Source organism: Tiliqua scincoides, chromosome 4 (assembly GCF_035046505.1).
Source record: "Tiliqua scincoides isolate rTilSci1 chromosome 4, rTilSci1.hap2, whole genome shotgun sequence".
Classification (NCBI taxonomy): Eukaryota; Metazoa; Chordata; class Lepidosauria; order Squamata; family Scincidae; genus Tiliqua; species Tiliqua scincoides.
In genome coordinates, this window is record NC_089824.1 from 50,753,457 (window position 1) to 50,773,777 (window position 20,321).

Consider the following 20,321-nt stretch of genomic DNA (forward strand, 5'->3'; position numbering starts at 1 on the left):
AATATGTATTTCTGTGATCTGGACTGAAATTGTGGCATAGAAGTAGGGGCAGTTGCCTGTTTGCCTTCCTGCCATTTTCCTGCCCAAAATCCTTTTCCACCCAGTGGCCACTTAACCTCAGAAAGGTCATTATAGCAAATGGTATTTTAACAGCCAAATCCTATAGAAAACCACCCCCTTCCAATGCAGCTGCACCACTGAAGTTCATGCTGCATACTGCAGGGGAAGCAGTCCCGGAGGTCTCCTCTGGATAAGGAAACATTTGTTCCCTTGCCAGGGAGTAAGCCTCCACTGCCTAAATGTGTCTACTCATACCTGCACCAATGATTTAGCTGGCGCAAGTCCGAGTAGACCAGAGAAGGCGAATTGAGGCCAGAAAAGGGGATAGGATATTGGCAGGGGGTGATACCATCCTCTCCCTGTCCTGGTCTCCACCACATTTCTCCCCTTCCCAGCTTACTGGTGCTGGGGGTTGTTGCAAAGGCGCTAGTGCAGTTACAGCCTCTTCTTGCCTGTGAAAGCAGTCTGGCTCTTCTGAATGGTATGTTGTGTTTTGTGACAGCCATAGTTCCACTAGTTCCAGCAGTCCAAGGCCACCTGTAGGATGGGGCCATTAAATAGCTACTTTGACAGCTTGGTTGTAAATGCCTGCCAAAATAACTTATACCTCTGCCCTGCGGTTCCAATCCTAATGAAGTAGCATGTCTGCTACTTGAGAGTGAAGGCAGAGATCTAATTGCAGAAGGATGTATGAAATATATTCACACAAACTTTGCCCACATGGGTTAGGGGGGTTTCAATGAGTTAGGGTTAGAGTAAGCATTAGGGTATTTTTTCTGTGGGCAATTCTTGTGTGGGTTTTTATCAGTGTGGGTTTTTTCATAGGACTGTAATGTCACCTGTAGTTTGGCTCTGAGTTCAGTAGGACTTACTGCGAACATAGGATTGCAGCCCTGTGAATCTTTGTTTCTTTCAGGACTGGTTTATCCATGAGACCAAATGAGGTTGTCGCCTCAGGGGGGCAGACTGGCTGAGGGCACCCACCTCTGCCTGCCCACTTGTCCTCACTGCTCCTCTGCCTTCTCCTTCTCTCGGGATTAGAAAAGAAATAAGGGGACAGAGTAGAAGAGCAAGTGTGGAGGACAGTGGCAGGTTAGAGCATTGGGGGACAGCATTTGGCATGCCATCTTAGAGCCCAATCCTGAGCTCCTAGCGCCAGCCCTATGCTGATGCTGAGTGTCGCAAATGTGCTGAAAGGCACACCTGTGACACTCAGTGCCAGGTCAGTGCTGGTGCCAGCTCAGCACCAATCCACGCTGAGCCCAGTGCCAGCTAGAAGCCTACTGCATGCCGCCTAGAGCAAGGGAACAGCTCCAGACTTGAGTAGCCCCATTGTGGGGCATACGCTCTTATCTGGGGAAGGGGACAAATGTCCCCTTCCCCTGAGGAGACACCGGCAGCTGCCTGGCTTGCAAAGGATGCAGCGGCAGCCATTTTGGCTCTGCTACTCCTCTGGGTGCCAGGCAGCTCGGGACTGGGCTGTAAGACACCAGGAAGTCTTAGGCTGGCCACGGTTTTTTCTATCCCTCTTCTCTTTCTGGTCCTTTCTGAATACCATAACAAATGCACAGCTGTTATTCATTGGCTGCTGTGGGTACTGAACGCCTTCTTCAAGGAAACTGTTCTGTTCCAAGAATATAACATTTCTCCGATCTTCATACTGCCCATAAGAAACAATTTTCCAATGATAAAAAAATTGGAAGTTGTATTTTTTGGGTGCGTGGGTGGGTTACCTCTCTATCAAGAATATTTGCAAGGTGAAGTTCTCCAGTCTCTGTGTTCAAAATAAACCTTGATGGACCTCCAGGAGTCTGACTCTCAATCTTATAAGCAATTTTGGAATTTAGGTTATTTGGCTCATCTGCATCTGTAGCAGTAATCTTCATCACCAATGTGTCTGGAAAAGAGGGGGGGGGGAAAAGTCAGAAATAGAAAAATTAAAAGCTGCATTGCAGTTAGTGAATCCTCTGATTCTGCCTTACTAACCAGAAGGGAATGGAATTTTCAAAATGCACTATAAAGAGACAGTGCAGTGTAGCAGTTTGAGTGACAGACTAGGATAGGGCAGATCCTGGTTCAAATTCTTGCTCAGCCATGAAGCTCAGTAGATGATATAAACTAGTCACTCTCAGCCTAGCCTACTTCAGAGGGTTGTTCTCAGGATAAGATGCAGGGTGGGGGAATAATTGTGGGCCCAATCCTAGCCAACTTTCTAGCGCAGATGCAGCTGTGCCAATGGAACATGTGCTTCATCCTGTGTTGGGGAGGGCAGTCGCTGAGGCCTCCTCAAGGTAAGAGAACATTTGTTCCCTTATCTCGGGGCTGCATTGTGGTTGCATCAGCACTGGAAAGTTGGGTAGGACTGGGCCCTGTGTCCTGAGATTCTTGGAGGAAGAAAGGGATAGAAATGTGATGAAATACTTTCCAAGGGAACTGCTCAATCTCTGACACAGACAATATTCTTCTGTAAAGGACTTGAGAGACTGAGGGATCCTTAGAAAGGCTTCTGTGGGGTCCTGGCACCTCGCGCCTGGGGCTTTTGCCCCATCAGACCTTATGGTAGGTCTGCAACTGAAGTGGGAAGAAATGTTAAAGAGGGAGGTCTTATTACTCTATAAGTCCTTGCATTCTCTTTTCTCCTGCCTTTGTGCTCTTAAGGTCACAGCTCTGAGGTAAGGGCAATGCAACTGAGGCAAGGGAATAAACATTGCCCTACCTTGAGGAGGCTTCCATTACTGCCACCCAACTGCAGGTTGCAGCACATGCCCCACTGGCACAGCTATGCCAGTGCTGGAAACTCGTTACGGATTGCACCATAAGCTGATTGTGTGTGTGTGTGTGTGTGTGCGCGCGCGCGCGTGCGTGCATGTGTGTGTTTTCGGGGTGAGTAGCTACTTCCTGTATTTTGAGGCTGAGAAGGAATGTACCTGACATGTACTGACCCTTTGGTGCTTGCGTTTTTTTTGCCTTTCTTATCATGTCCTCTCTTGCCTCTCATCGTGACTATGTCTCTTTTAGGGTGCAATCCTAACCCACTTTCTAGCACCGACATAAGAGCAATGCAGCTCTGAGGTAAGGGAACAAACATTCCCTTACTTTGAGGAGGCCTCTGTGAGTACCACCCAACTGCTGGATGCAGCACATGTCCCATTGGCACAGCAATGCCAGTGCTGGAAAGTTGGTTAGGATTTTGGCCTTAGTCTCTCTTGCAGTCTCATCATCACTGGTGACTATGCTAGAAATGGCTACAAGACCTTAGCAATGTACTTACTGTCCATACTGCTTTCGAGAACTCTCCCAGAAAAGACGGTTTGTGTAAATATTGGTGGATTGTCATTTACATCCAGAACCCGCACTCGGAGTTCAAGTGGTGTTTCCACTGACAGCCCAGTTACAACATTTATAGCAAAACACTGAATCTGGATAAAGAAAGTAAAAGAAAGAAAGAAAAAAACCTAATTCAAAATGAACATCATCATTGAAATACTAATAGTCATGCATTAGAAAAACAACTTTCACTTCCTTTATAAATATTGTAGGATGTAGAAAAGGAAAGAGGATATATTCTGCAAATAATTAGTACTTACAATAAACATTGGAGTTTCTTCTCTATCTACTATTTTTGTTATATTAATTTCACCAGTCCTTGGATTAATGACAAATACACCAAAGGGGTGACGATCAATCCCTGCTCCAGAGATTTTGTATGTAATTTGTTGGGTTTCTTCACAATCTGATCGGATCTACAAGAACAAAAAGAACACAAATAATGTTGTCGCTACTATTCAGATATTTTTCTCCATCGTAAATTGAGTGATCCCCAGTGATCCTTGAGAAATGTCGGTTTTGGTTAATGAAACCCAAGGGTGTGACCACATCTATGAGTATTGTGATTTAGTATTATTACTTACTAGAAACAAACTAGAATCACTCCAATCTAACCACTCTATGAATGTGTACTAAGAGGCTGTGCAGATATTACTATAGCTATCCTACTCCTGCAGACCATTTTTCACTCAAGCGGTCTACTTGTGTGAGATCTCATCCCTTCTTCCATGCAACCCACATAGTCTCTGTGACATGTGCAACTTTTGTTTTTGAAAGTCACTTAAAAAAAACTGCCATGATTTCCTCAGTGGCCGTGAAATCAGCATCATCAATGTGTGCGTGTTTGTGCATTTTGCACATGTGTATGCAAGGCTGCTCATTCATGGGGTTGACTGAGCTTGTTGCCTGAGGCAGCAAATTGGTGGGGGTGTTCCCATATCTGTCTGCCCACTTGCACCCACTGCTCCTCCTCCTCCTGCTTCCTGAATTGGAAAAGATAGGTGGGAAAGTTACCCTCCCCATCTCTCCTGGCAACATTGCCTTGTTATTTATTGTAATATACTTTTTATTTATAGGTACTGAAAATTGTGTGCTTTCTCTTCTTTACGTTGGAGTGCATGGGAATTGTCCACAACAAAGGTCAATCCACACATTTCAAAGAATGGATGAGCATGGCACTTGTTTGTGTTTTTTCTTCCCCATTTTTTTCTTTTGAAGACCATATGAAGGTTGCAAAAGATAAAGCCCCTTGATTTCTGATGCAGCTTTGTGGCATTCTGCAACCTCTTCCCCCAATGTTACTTAAAAGATAAGAACCAAGCTCACCACATTCTTCATTAGACTTACAGTAATTTGGCCCTAAATTGTCTTGTTTATTTCAATGGTGTCTAGTTATGACTTTCTTTCTTTGGATACGATCCTGTAACTAAATGTTCTCGCACAGGTCGCCTCCTGACCACCATCTGCCTGATCATCACTGTAACTTTCACACACTTGTTTGGGTGTGTCAGTTCAGTGGACTCAGTGGACTTTGCAACTTAACCAGAGTGTATGAAGGATTCTAGCCCTTGTTTCCATAGTGATTTACAATCATTGAACAATATTTTTTTCAATTTGCTTGGAACTTACCCTGGCAATTGGATTTCTCCTTGAATTATCTTCATTTTCCCTACAGGCTGCTGCAAATTTAATCCATTCCCTTTTCTGCCTCCGAACATTTTTCCATTTCTCCACTCCATGTTCACTGAATTCTTTCACCTTGAGCAAAAAGCATGTTAGAGAGTTACGCCTAACTAAATATTTATTTATGTATTGGTTTTATGTGTATTGCTTTTCTGTTACTCAAAGCGGTGATACTGTTATGAACAATTGTTTTGAATATTGAACAAAAGCAACATTCTATTTAACTGGCTAACTGGGGCTGTCACCTGTTCTCTCTCTCTCTCTCTCTCTCTCTCTCTCTGGGCCTTCTTCCCTGAACTCCTTTAAAGTCAAAGAATAAACAGTCAGAGGAAGGGTTCAATTAAGTGCTCCTACTCCAAGCTAGTGCTGCTACTCTGAAGAAAAGGGAAGGTCAATTGATTTCACTACAGAGAAGAGAGTTTATACGCTGCAGAAGGACCTGGATATCAAGGGGACCCTGATTCTGGGTGTCCTAGAAGCTGAAGAACAGAGAATGAAGTTATGCAGCAGAACATATTTATGAGGAAGAACTTCACATGTTCCTAAGATAGAAGGGTTGTATGCTGTTGGAAAGACAAGAAGACTCAGGACCATGGTTATGCTGGAAGCAGAAGGAAAGTGGGAGTACATATCCGACAAGACCCATATGTAGGAAAGACTATATACTTTTCATAAAGGTCTACAGCAGTATGTAGGATTGAATTTCAATATTAGTTGTCTGCAAGTTTTTAGTTCTGATGTAGAATGACCATTTTGAAAGAGGAACCAACAAATGGCTGCTTTAATAATAATCCGGAAATTTAAGTTACCTCAGATTGGAAATGGCAGGTACTGAATTCCAGGGATACCTAAGAGGGAAGCAAGAAGACAAGAATCAGTATGGTACACTTTGGTCATTTCCCCTAAGAAATCTTATAGACATAAATGTAGGTAGTGTTATTCAAATTATATTGCAGTGTATGAGTGGCCCATCAATGAGGCTAGGTGGTGTAAGTGGCATCTACAGCAGATGGGGGGAGGGAGAGGGCAGCATATTCAGGGTGCTTTTCACCCTGAGTCTGCTGCTGCTACATCCCTCCAGCCTGCCGTGGATACAAACCTCATTGATCTGCTTTCCACTTGCTAAAAGTGAGTTGAAAGTGGATAATCTGCCTCCTTACTCTACTCCTTGCATGGTTTGTTCAAATGCAGTCGTGCAGGACTTCATGTTCGTGTTTGGCTGTGCGAATGAAGGAGTCGCTTCATTTGTGTAATCCCATTGAATAAAATCCTAATTTATAAAAAATATTTTTATTTAAAAATGTGAAATATTTATAAAAATAAGCACCTGAAGAAACTGCGTAAGGAGCACTGCAAGGGGTTTAAAAAAAATAGTGTGGAGGTGGTAGTGGCAGACCTGAGCTAGCATTGGGCAGCATTCCGGGTCATGGTGCCCCTATGGACATGAACAGGCACAATCCTGCCCCAACATAGTTGTCATTCATGCCTACCTACACTTATGACTGCATCTTTTCCCTGAACCAATCCCTTCTTCATTCATAGCCCTGTCTCTGCACTGACAAATGTTCAGGCACCTCTCATTATCTGGACTTATGTGCTAAATAGATTTTCGTTGCAAATGTGAAGTTCACTGACATTTCTATAGCTAATTCAAAACATGTTTGTTTTTATTCTTGAATTCAAAATGTAAATAAGTTAAATTTCCAATAAGCCAATACTGGGAAAAATAATCAGATGAGAAATACAGAAAGGGTTTTTTTTTTTAAGCTAATATTTTCCTATTTAGGGTATTCTGCCATTTTAGCTTCAGAGTTAAAAATGTTACACCAGAGGGACCAGAGAAATTCATATCCACACCCCAGTGATGGGTGTACAGAATGGGTGGAAGTGAGATCATTCACACCTAGACAGCAACAGGTGCTTAAGCCAGGGGTTCATAAAAACACTTCAGAGTAAAGCACAAACAAATGCAAGAGCTCTCAGATTTACACTCAAGAGAAAATCATTCCCTTTAAGAATAAGTTGGGACGTGAAGCCCATTTCCTTGATTTGTTATGCATCTAAAATGCAATTTTTCAGATAACTTCAAATCTTTTTTGCAAAGACTTGTGTCAAAGAGAAAGAAATTAGGGATCATTGTGGTCACTGCGAGCTTTGCTAGAAAAATATCTTCGATTTGCTCTTCTGTCAATTGGTTCTGCACACTTGAGGTCCAGATTTTAACTTGCTGTTAAAGAAATTGAAAACCAATTACACAGGCCAACACACATTTTGCTTCCTTAAACGTTACACCAATTCCTGTGTATATTTGGGGTGCTGATTCAAAAAATGGCATCTGTTTTGCCCTATCACGTCTAGTTTTGGAGACACAGCATTGCCTCTTTAGTGAATGGTTCAAGCAGCTTCCTCATGAGGAAGCCTACACCATGGGTTCCTCATGAGGAAGCTGCTTGAACCATTCACTAATGAGGCTATACTATATCTCCAAAACTAGACATGATATGGCAAAATGGATGCCATTTTTGGAATTGGCACCCCAAATTCATATCAAACCATCATAAAGTTTGGGAAAAACTTTTCTGACCCTCAATTTTGTAGGCCTGTGTTATTAGGATCCCAAATATTAAGGAAGGAAATTGTAAGGAATTGTCTAATCACTGCTTGGCTAACAAAACAGTAGATGCAAACAATCAGGACTATAGTTCTGTCTTCAGACAAAACTCCCATATAATTGATTTAAAGTATTGCATAAGAACCATATGTGAACTTTCCAGGCAGCAAATCTTTCAAGGGCCTGTCTTCCAATAGTGATGCCCTACTTGATCAACAGATCATTCCCAAATCCTTTGAGGGAACCCTCCAGCACAACACAAGGCAATCTGACAAACAGGAAACCATGGGGTTTATGCAAACTTCCTTGGGCATGTATATGGGGCTCTCTGGATCCTGGCCTTTTATTTGGACAACGTCTAAATTTAGATCAGATTACTATAATGAACATAGGCAAGGACATTTGTTCCTCAACTCCCAGTATCACCAAGTCTGTTTTCAGCAGGAAAAAGAAGGAAGTTCAGAAAGCAAAGCTATTCAACAGAATTGTATTCAGAAGCAAAAAGGCCAGGTACAGATGATAAGAAAAAAATACCCCAAAGGGATTTTATGCCACCCTATAAAAAGAAAAGATGAATGTATGGGGAAAAAGTCAAGCCAAGCTCTGTTTTACAAGTTACATAAAACATGCTGGCTTTGTGAGAAACATAGTCATTTGGCCACCTGTATAGCTGATGATTTTGAATTACAAGGATGATTTAATGAGCAACTCCTGCTTTTCTGAAAACTAGAATATATGGCCTTGTTTTACAGGCTGTACAATCAAGTTGATCGCCATGCTGTAATGCAAATTGAATGTGACAGGGAGAATTAAGGCAGGCTGTAACTTTCTTACAGCGCAGTCTTATCCTTTCTCCTCCCTACCATCCCAACGATGCCAAACTGGCGAATGCTGCATCCTGGAGAGGGGAGACAGCAGGGAAAGGGGATTTTAAATATCCTCAATCCTGTGTAAGGACTCTGTTCTGCCCTCCCGCCACCCCACCATCCCCTCCCATTTTCTGCTCCAGTGAGTGGGGACAATGGCAGGGGCAGGAAGGCACAGGCCTTCCCAGCAGTGCTCTGGCAGCGTGCTAACTCGTGGGCTAATGGACCACCTTTTGTGACAGTTGCTGACTGCTTTATTGTAGTCAGTGCTGCCACAGGAGCCTAGCTGCCATTGGTCGGCAAGGGAACGATTGGGCTCTTAAGTGTTAGTACATTTCTAGTACTACAAAGTGTTAGTACTAAAATTCAGCCAATGTCAAGCTCACTTGAATTCCATTGATTTTAATGGAAGAAATTTAAGGATGGGTTTCTTTTTCCCATGGATACATTTTGGCTGGTTGGTGTCCTCTTTTGGCAGTAAATGCAAATATAATAACTTTGAATCTACCTTTCCCCCTGTCTCATTTGCACATCTATATTATTGTTATTGTTATTAAGACTGCAATCCTATCCACACTTACCTGGAAGTAAGCCCAACTGAATATAATGAAGCCTACTTCTGAGTAGAAATACATAGGATTGGGCTCTCAGAATACTTATACACCACTTTTCAAAAAGAGTAGTTCATAAAGCAGTTTACACAGTAAAATAAACCAATAAATGATTTCCTGTCCCCAAAGGGCTCACAATCTTAAAAAAAATAAAAAATAAAGAAGAAACACCAGCCACAATCACTGGAAAAGATGCCATGCTGGGTGATTAGGGACAATCAATCTCCTCCTGTGAAATATAATTTAAAAGATGTCTCTTTGCCCAATTAGCAGGGGTGAAACAGAGCACCTCCTCATCAGATAATAAAAGCTATTAAAAATGGTAATTGTTTCACACATTTACTTAGGTCCACTGAGGTGAATGGGACAGTTTAAGAACCCTATTTGAGGGTTCTAGACTGGAGCTTCATAATAAAAACAACATTAATTCATGATGCAGGCTCACCCTTGAAAAATAACTAGTGAAAAACCTGACATCTGCTATCTGTGGAAATGGTTGTCAATGATTTTAAGATCAGTTTGAGATCAAAAGATTAGAAACTGATACAATTTTTAAAGGCAGTTAACATTTACAAAAAAAATCAAAACCTGATTTTTTTTGTTTGATGTGAAAGAAAAGTGTTGGCAACGGCACTTTTTCATAGAGGACTTTAATATTATAAAGTGAAATACCTGGTGAAAGCCTATTTAAATCAATGACAACCTAGTGGACTTTAAGGTTAGTTCTTGTCTGTGTGAGATAAGAGATCAACAGAATGAAAGATTGCAGTTGCATGTCTAACTATACTAGAACTGGTTTCAGTAAAAAAGCACAAATATTATAAGTCATTTGACATGATAAAAGTTGTTATCATTTATCTTGGCCATAGTTTACATTTGCTTTCTGTTCTCAGAATACTGCTGCTGAAACTGCACAGCCATTGTGACTGGCTGACTTTGTTAGATCTGCCCTCCATGAATTTGTCCAACTCACTTTGAAACATATCCAAGCCAGTGGCCATCACGTCACACGGTAACAAATTCATGAAATAGTACCTCCTTTTGCCTGCCAGTCAGTTTCATTGGATACCCCTGGTGTTAATGTTATGAGGAGGGAGAAAATCCCCTCTAGCCACTCCTTCTGTATCACACATAATTTTATCATAGTTCCCCCCCCCCCCAATCACCCTTTTGCCAAGCTAAAAAGCATTGAACATTGCAGCTTTTCTGATAAGGAAGGTGGTCCAGCCCCTTAATCATTTTGGTTGCCCTCTTCTGTACACTCTTTCATGAGATATGGAAACCCAAACTGTGCACAGTATTCCAAATGTGGCAGCACCATAGATTTGTATAGGGCACTAGACTAGTATCAGTCAGGGATGGCTGAATGACTGCTGCTGCCTGATCCTCTCCCCATCCAAGAAAAAACAACAACAAACAGCTACTTACTTCAGTTCCTTCCCATGCAATCCTCCTGATAAAGCAGGAAGTGCAGCTGGTGCTGAGAACCCCCAGTGTGCACTGCACTTTCTTTTTTACTGAAAGGGGTGACAAGGAAGAAGCCAGGAAATTGGATGCTTCCCCTCATTTCTTCTTTGCAGAGTACTTTAAGTTTAAATGGACTGTGTGAGGAATGAACAAGGGAAAGGGGTACTGATGTAGCTCACTTCTGCCTCAATGGTTTTTTAAGCACAAGCAGTGGCAAACCAGTTCACTCTCCTTGCTCTTTCCATGTGCCGTTCAACCACATGAAGAAGGAGCGCGGGGAGGGGGTAGTGAAGTGGACAGTCCATTTCCTGCTTGCTTTTAGTGAGTGGGAAGTGGATCAATGCAGCTAGCCTCTGGAAGGAGATACTGGAAGACTTGGGATAAAGGACACTCTGAATCCATCGCTTCTCCCACCACCCACCCTGATGCAAGACAAATCAGGTCACCTCATGGCTTGGCCAGCTATGGGAACAGTCAGATGAAATCTGTCATATCGGAATTAGCCTTTCACAGAAATAACATTAAAGCTCCTTCGATTAAGGCATTCTTAATATTGAAGTTGATTCAAAAGTTCAGAATAAAACAGATAGTCCAGAAGTTTATAGAACTCCTCTGCCTTGAAGGGTTAGCCTTCCATGTTTAGGAGTTTGAGGTCGCTGGCATTCAAAATTGCAACTTTCCATACCTGCAATCTGTAGCAGTACCATCTCAGGAAGAATACATTTCCCAAGATCGGTAAGAGGAAGAGTCCCCCTCTTAGGACTATACCACTGGTTTGCCCTGAATAGTTCTAATGTAACGCTCATTATGCTTACTCATAAGTACATTCCACCGAATTTAATGCAACTCCCTAGTAAATGGACTAAAGCCTTAATTGTGGTGGTAGTGATGCCATGATCTTTGCCTCCTCTCTCTATTCCCACAAATCATATGGATAAAGTTACATGTTTATGGACACATCCATTTCTCTCCTAAAGCTGTTTGAAGAGGATCTTTTTACCATCACAAATGGTATTAGAATTATTCCTCACAATCTTCCAGTGCACCCAACTTGCAGTGGCCATCATTCTCTCAAAGATTTAAATTAAAGCTGAGCATGAATTTTTTTAATACACATCAGTGCTGAAGAAGACTCTCAGAGGCACATTTTATGAGATGCAGAAGAACAAAGGAAGAGCTACTCTGTCTAACAAGATGGGTGTGGGCTACATTCAGCAAGCAGTGACCTACTTAAAGTCAGCCTGTAGCTTTGCTTCATGAGAACATTTTAAGTTGCACCTTAATTTCACTTCTGCGGTGGCTCAGGCAGGATCAATGGTTACTACAACCTTTAACTTATTTAGCACTGTGTATTGGCAAAATATGTTGCATTCTTTCCTGGCCTTGCCTTCACAACAACCCTGTAACATAGTTCATTTTTTACAAACCCTGTAACATTTTTTTACAAACTCAAATCTCCTAGAAACAAGTTCAGCTGTCTATCCAGGGGACTACTGTGGTTTCTTCTTTCAACAGAAACAATGCCATGCTTGACAATTTTGTACCAATACCACTTTTTACTGCTCTATATGCTACTGTAATGGCTTCTGAACCTAGGCGCCTAAGACAAGGGGAAGGATGGGGCCATACAAGGCAAATCTGGAACCTGTGCCTGACAGGACAGGCAGGACGAAATCTTTCCCTTAAACATTCCCTCCCATGATTCAGCACCTTAGAAATGCACAGAGGAGAAGGGAAGGGAACAGTGGCCTCATCCTGGTTCCTTCTCTTCTTCTGGCAGTTGTCACTCACAGCAGTGAAACAGTTCTGCTGTCTGTCTTGTTCTCCTCATTGGTGTTCATCATCCCTCTCCCCTAGGGAAATGACCCACCACAAGTGTCCTATTTCCTTGGCAATGGGGCTGCCTATTTGTATCATCTCATCATGCTATGAGAGTCAAAACCACCCTTTCTACTATTGGCGATGACTTGCCCCCCTCAGCCTGTCAGACCATCCAACCTGGAATGCCCTTCACTCAGTGGCAGTGAGGCTGGACATCTACACTCAATTATCAAAAGGCTAAATTTGTGCATATGAGAAGCGTAAGTGACATGGAGGGAAAGTACTAAAGTTCTTTGAGAAAAGGGATTGGTCCCACTCAGAATCAACAGTTCTGGAAAAGAGAAGAGAGCTCCTTTAGATAGATCATAACTGAGTAGTTCTTTTGCTGAATCCTGATATTACTTAGGGCCCTTGAAGCAAATCTAGTCTTAGAGATGTGAAAGTTAGGGCCCAATCCTATCCAACTTTCCAGCACCTATGCAGGCTTGGGGTAAAGAAATATTTGTTCCCTTAGCTTGAGGAGGCCTCCATGACTGCCCTCCCACTGCAGGATGCAGTGCAGGCTCCACTGGGCACAGCTGCATCAGCACTGGAAACTGGGAGAAGATTGGGCCCTTGGGGACTAAAAACAGTTAGTAAGCAGTCTATCAAAAGCATATCTGATGCAAACTGTACAGTATTTACATACACAAGAATGGTGTGGGAGTGCTTGGTGGATTATAACCTGATCTTAATATATTATATTTGGTGCTTGTCATCAGTGATGCCTTAATGTCTGCATCAAATTCTGTGCAACAGTTCTAGGCAATTTGTGTTTAGTTTCATTACTCTGCATTGTTTGGATAGATTTGTCATGCAGCTGTCAAAAGCATCAGTAATAAGTTCAGAAGTGTGTGGGTAGTGTTCATTTAGACATTGATGTGGGCCATCCCCAGATGCACCAAAGATCAGCAATTGATAATGCAAGCAAGACCTCCACAATGCACAATAGAGTTCTGTCTGCTTATAAAGGGCGTTCATTCATTTCATGCCCTCCTTTCTGTGCACGTTGCTCGACTCTTTCTAGTAAAATGATTGTGTCTTCTGCACTTCCATGTGCTCACCACACAGTATGCAGAGGTCTTAACTGAGGTGTTGTATGGAGTCCTAGAGCATGTAGGACAGAGGGACTCCGAAAACTGGAACAATTGATTAACGGACAAGGGCCACATTTACTAGTTACATGGTTAGTCTATAGGACTAAGCTGGCATTTCAAAAATAAACAAATATCTGCTTGTAGGGCTGGGGACATGTCCTAAAACCTTAGAGCAGTGTTTCTTAGACCGTAGGTCGGGACCTACCAGGTGGGTTGTGAGCTGATTTCAGGTGGGTCCCCATTCATTTCAGTATTTTATTTTTAAAATGTTAGACTTGATGCTATCATGACATGTGACTGCACTAGGGAAATGTTACAGATCTGTACTTTTAACAGGCTACTCTGTAGATGCTTTTAACAATGACAGTAAATCGGACTTACTCCTGGATAAGTGTGGGAAGGATTGCAGCCTAGGTCTGTTAAAAATTTTCCTGCTTGATGATGTCATTTCTGGTCATGACATCACTTCTGGTGGGTCCTGTCAGATTCTCATTCTAAAAAGTGGGTTCCAGTGCTAAAAGTTTGAGAACCACTGCCTTAGAGAACTGGGCTAAATTGGGAGAGAACTGAGCAGCTGATCTGAGTATAAGGCAGCTACATATGCTCAAGGAATATCCTGTGCATCCTTGATGACCCAGTGTGTCATTTTTAAATGACTCGTAGGATCTAACTGTTGTGCACAAATATTGTGTTGGAATCCACCTCTCCAAATGTCTCCACAGGTATTCCAGGTTGACATAGCTGTAACTGAAAGTCATGCCAGTTCTATCACTTTAATATGCTGCTTTGCAACTTCTACTTCAAAGACATTTGCAAACACAAATTAATTAATCATATTCAGGGTTCCAAGCAATTTTATGTGCAGTTTTGGCATACTCCCTGCTCCACCTACTTGCATTGAAATGACTGAACATGCCCTTAAATCCCGATTTGTTGTCTTTCCCAGTCCTGTTCCTTTCAGGGGCTGAGCCTGCTCACTTTGAAGTCAAGCAGAGTAATGCTGTGTGAACAGAGCCGAGTATCCAAGCACATTAGATTATTAGTCATCCTTGTGCCATTGTAGCAGGCAGATGTGTCAGCAGTTTGGGCTATGCAGTTTATTCCTGAGCCAAAACTCCCACTAAGCAAGATTAGATCTTTCTGCTTATTAAATTAACTTTCAGCTTTCTGAATGTTGCAGTCAAAATTCTGGCAGATGGCGTCTCCAAGCCACAACACTATTACGTGGTTGGGATTCTCGCTGATATCAACTGTGATTGAATAGGAGGTTATGAATGTGTGTATGTATGTTTGTGACTAGGATCAGAATATCTGTGTCTCTTTTCAAATAACCTTTTTTTAAAAAAAAAATTTTCTTTTAAATCAAAGCATTAACTTTAAGAGGTCTCTTGTTTTTGTTTCAAAATGGAGAAAAGTCATGTCATTTTTAAACAGTAAGGTTTGGTTAGCAAGTACACAAAATATGGTTTCATTTTGGAATTTTGTAATGTTTGAGGTTCTCATCCTGATCTAGGGGGAGAGATCCTTATATGGAATGAAGCCTGAGCCTCTCTGCAAACAAACAGATGGGGATGTCCATCCAGCTGTGTTGTGATGCCCATCTAGATCTCATTGAACTGGCTGAACGTGTCTTTTAATGGCAACGGGAATCCATACCCTCATTCCTGGTCACAACTAGAGCTGGTTTTTATATTTTCCCTAAGCTGGACAACTTGGGATCATGAGAAAAATCATCCATGTCTAAGCAAACAGATATTTTTGCTTTTTAAAAATGAACTGAAACTTTGCTCCTGTTCATTTCATTGTCAGCAGAAATGGGTTGCATTATTCTGTCATTTATTGTGCTTTATACAACAGCCTTTCAAGCTAATGATGCAGCCAATAAACGCTGTAAACCTAGGGAATTCTTATTCAGGGCATATTTGACATAAATATATATTCCCCTTCAAATGTATTTTATGGTTCTCTTGTATTGCAATGCAGACAACATTTAAGTGTCCCTAACAGTGCAATCTTATACATGTCTACTCAGAAGTAAGTCTTCTTAAGTTTAATGGGTCTTGAATCCTATACATACTTTCTAGGTAAGTGTGTACAGGACTGCAGCCCAAGCCTGGGGTAAGGATCCATTAAATGTGATTACATGATACACATGGCAATTTGGTTGTCTGATCATGAGCACAAATTATTATTTGGGATGCCACAGCTCAGCCCACATTTGAAAGGGGTTGTGATGCCAATTCGGTTTGTGGTTTGCATTTGTGACCAACCATTTCAACAATCTCTTTGCCTGATGCACAAGGCAGTGCAAGTGGTGAAAAAAAATGTCCGTCCATGTGGAAAGTGGTCCTGAGATTCAGATTAATTGATGTGATTGTGGCTCATAAATCACAATCCAGTGCAGATTCAGGATGAAAGAACAAGGCCTTAATCATGCCTAACTCTATGTTAGCTTGAGATCACAGTCTTCTGTGGAATGCAATAAGAACATAAGAACAGCCCCACTGGATCAGGCTATAGGCCCATCTAGTTCAGCTTCCTGTATCTCACAGCGGCCCACCAAATGCCCCAGGGAGCACACCAGATAACAAGAGACCTCATCCTGGTGCCCTCCCTTGCATCTGGCATTCTGACATAGCACATTTCTAAAATCAGGAGGGCACATACACATCATGGCTTGTAACCCATAATGGATTTTTCCTCCAGAAACTTGTCCAATCCCCTTTTAAAGGCGTCCAGGCCAGATGCCATCACCACATCCTGTGGCAAGGAGTTCCACAGACCAACCACACGCTGCGTAAAGAAATATTTTCTTTTGTTCTAACTCTCCCAACGCTCAATTTTAGTGGATGTCCCCAGGTTCTGGTGTTATGTGAGAGTGTAAAGAGCATCTCTCTATCTGAGCCCTTAGAGTTGGTTAAAACACTTCATTAAAGCATATACAAGAAATTCAGCCATGTACTTTAACTGTTAGAAAGGAAAATGGAGAAGTGTCTACGTGAAATTATAAACAAAAGTTCTGATCAAGTGGAGAGTCTAATAAATTATCCACCATAAATCAGGTGACAAAAGAAAAGTCATGATACATCAAACAGATTGCCTTTGTTTAGCAAGTCTGAACAAGTACCGCAAACACAGCCCAAGCATATAATTCAGTCTCTTGCAATGAACGTTTCTGAATCCTGCAGATGTTGAACAATCAGGACAGATGAGGAAATATGTCCTGCCTCCCTCTCAAACAGAGATTTTCATTTGTCTCAAATCAAATGATTCTGAATAAACTCCCAGGCATTTATGTAGTCTTCTTATATTAACTAGAATACTACTATTTATTCCAAATGCAAACCATAACAGATACATTTTTGTGCATTTCATTGCGTAGTAGGGAGTTTCCACGATATTAAGAAGACATGCGCTTCAATTCTACCTGTGAAATCTCCTTAGTTCTTGTGCCATTAGATCATTGTCCCTATTTTTGATGACCATGCATAATTCCATTCGGTGATTCCAGTGCACCACTTTAGGTTTGCTGGACAGCTTGAGCATGCCCATTGAGAGTTTTGACTTTTCATCCTTTGAGCGGTAGACCCACCCCCCCACATCATATTGCCAGCTGCATTTGAATAACCTCTTACTTTCAAAAGGAGTTACCACACTGGTCCTTAGAGAAAGTACAACTACTGCATACGGGTGTTTGGGTTTTGTTTTGTTTTTAATCTGCTCTGGCCTTTTAGATCACTGGATTTTCAGTTTTTGAATTTCAATTTTTTTTTTTAGGCGGAAGATGTCTTAGTGCTTCTCAATCTTTTATTGCTGTTGTTGCACATTTAATAGATGCAAGACAATTATGAAGATTTATCTAATCTGAAGTTCCTTATATTAGAAAGCAGGATATGAAATGTTTCCAATAAACAAACAAAAGCTCAACTCCCATGTTAATATTTGATTTAACAGAATCATAATTGTACAGAAAGAACATAATGATAATGTTGCATAAATGGCCTAGTCTTGTTTTAACAGCAAGCAGCATTCCAGACTCGAAGAGACCTGTATATGTCCTGTGCCAAACATGCTGGTACTGATTCATATACGCTTTTTGACAAGTCTCAGATTATTTATTTGGCAGCTGCCTCTGTGGATTAGCTCTCTTTTACTGAGTGCAAAATTGGTTCATCAGGCTTGTTTAATTTTTCTGATCAGTGAATTGTGGAGTTTCGCTCTAATGTATGTATATTCTCTGAACATTTTGATACACTACTGGTAACAATGAGTTAAAAACAAAAAACAATACGTGGTTTGAAGCAATACCCCATATGAAGCCATTCCAAAGGATACTAGACTATCCTAAAAGTTAGGGTGCCATTGTAATCATTCTAAATTCTAGAAAAATCATGAACAATTAAAGCGAGTACTTGAGAGCATAGACCAGCCATTTTCAACCACTGCGCCGTGGCACACTGGTGTGCTGCGAGTGGTCCACAGGTGTGCCAAAGGAATTTGGGGGAAGGTCATTTATTAATAGGGCCAATGGGAGATGTGAGCTTCCACTGGCAGCATGGTGTGCCTTGTCAATTTTCAAAAACCTGGTGGCATAGACCATGCAGCAAGGCAGAGTATTTTAAGAAGGGCCTTTAACTATTTAGAGTCCTTCAATGTGAATATTTTAATTTTATTTATTTTTTTCACATTTTTTAATACTGCCCTTCTCCCTTCAAAGAGCTCAGGGCAGGATGCATGGTCCCTTCTCTCCTTTTGTCATCACAACCACCCTATGTGTTAGGTGAGGTTGAGAGATAATGATGTCCTCACAACAACCCTGTGAGGTAGGTGAGGCTGAGAGATAGTGATTGGCCCAAAGTCACCCAGAAAGCTTCATGGCTGAGCATGAATTTGAGCCTGGATCTTCCAGGTCTAAGTCCAACTCTCACACTGTGACACCAACTGTCATTTCTTACTCCACACACGTCTTTCTTGTGTGTGGAGTAAGTACAAACAAACATTGTAACCTGAAGCCTTCACATTGAAAAGGATCACATTGACTAATCCAGTGACTAAATACACATATTTCTAGAAGTCAGCAGCCGCTATTCTTAGTGCCACACAGTTTGAGAATCTCAACTACACTGAGCCCTTTATTTAATTGTACCAGGCCCTAATCAATATGGTATTAAATAAATAATAAGTCATACAAGTTGAAAGCAGGAGCCCTCACTATCACTTCTTCACAGAAATTTCTGTAGAAAGTCTACTGGGGTAAAGCTCACAAGATTAAATTCAATTCAGATATTTCCACTGTATGCCAAAACGTAAATTATCACAAACACCTGATTATTCTACAACGTCAAACCTTCATCTTTCCATTGAAAACACAATCTAAATCAATGAGCTGATTGATAATTTGACAGCACAATCATATGAATGTTTACTTGGAAGTAAGTTCTAGTGAATTCAGTAATACTAGTGATACTACTAAGCAAGTAAGTTTAGGATTGCAGCCACAGTTATCTTCACCTTAAAACATGTAAAAATTCACTTCCATTGTACAATAATAAAGATCAATGCATAATTTAAGATCTGCCAGAGTTCTTAAATTAGCATTAACTGCGGGTAGGAGACAATATCAAACATAACCTCCATATAAAAGGCCCAAAGCACAAACGCTTATGCTAGATTTGGAAAAAAAACAAAAAACCCTTAGCTTTAAAATTCTTTCTTACCATTAAAATGAACAGCACAGCCGCTGTCCTGCAAGGAAGCCAATCCATTGCATCTGAAGTGCCTTAGGTCCAAGAAAGGGACAGTAATGTTCTGGATGGCTGTACCCTTCCCCCCTTACAGCAGTGCCTCTAAAAAGGCACCGCACAGATGTTCTTTCACCCAGGCTATGGAGGAATCTCTGACTTCCTCACAAGGGAGCACAGGAAGATGCTGTGAAATGAAGTGTCTCTCCCCACCCAAAACTTCTGGGCAGGTCTTGCTTGAAATGCTTGACAACATCATCATTGCTCCAAGGGAAAAACTTAAGACACACCTTGATAGTTATTGCAATGAAACACATCGTGGGACACCAAAGAGAAAATTGTAGAGAGAGGGAGAGAACGCAGGAAACTACCAAAGGAAATCAGAACTACCCTGCACACAGAAAGCAACCATTGTGCCATCTGAGTACAACTGCCAGGCTTCTGTTTCCAACTTTACAAAGCAATATGAAAGTCAGTCGTAACGTAAAGGCGAGCTTCAAAAGATTAATTCCCCTAATCTTGTGTGTTTTCTAATACACTAGCTGGATTCTGGGTATAGAGACTACCTTATTCATTATGATAGCAAAGGACTCATATGCCTAAATACGAGCATATGATATTGATTCCCTAATAAAATGAATAATAAAATTCCCTAATAAAATGAATGGGACTGTTCCTGCAGTTGAACAGATGAGATGCCTTCCACTGAGTCAGACCAGTGGTCTGTCAAGCTTGGCACAGCCAACATCACCTGGCAGTGGCTTCCCAGGATTCAGACATACTGGCAATAGCCTTTCTCAGTCTACCCTCAAATGCCACACTAGCTCCCTCTCCTATGACTTTCAAGGGCACACTGAATGCCCTTCCCACTTGCAAGCTCTTTCTCACTCCTTTCTCTCTTGATTTAATCACAACAGTTTTTTTTAATCATTTGTTCTTTTCATTTTTCATCCTTACTATTGTAAGCCACTTTGGTAATCTCATGAAAAGCAATGTAT

At 41.5% G+C, this 20,321-nt stretch overlaps 1 protein-coding gene across 1 annotated transcript in view; it reads right to left on the bottom strand.

Annotated features, from left to right (window-relative positions):
* LOC136649011 (desmoglein-4-like) overlaps positions 1–19,383 on the bottom strand; it is a 38,964-nt gene extending 19,581 nt beyond the window's left edge. The window contains exons 1-6 of the mRNA XM_066625383.1: positions 19,300–19,383; positions 5,880–5,918; positions 5,017–5,145; positions 3,648–3,803; positions 3,332–3,479; positions 1,794–1,957 (exon numbers count right to left, since the gene is read on the bottom strand). Coding sequence (XP_066481480.1) covers positions 1,794–1,957; positions 3,332–3,479; positions 3,648–3,803; positions 5,017–5,145; positions 5,880–5,918; positions 19,300–19,347 — 684 coding nt within the window. The 5' untranslated portion in view covers positions 19,348–19,383. The remainder of the gene's footprint in view (positions 1–1,793; positions 1,958–3,331; positions 3,480–3,647; positions 3,804–5,016; positions 5,146–5,879; positions 5,919–19,299) is intronic.
* Between the last annotated feature and the right edge of the window lie 938 nt (positions 19,384–20,321).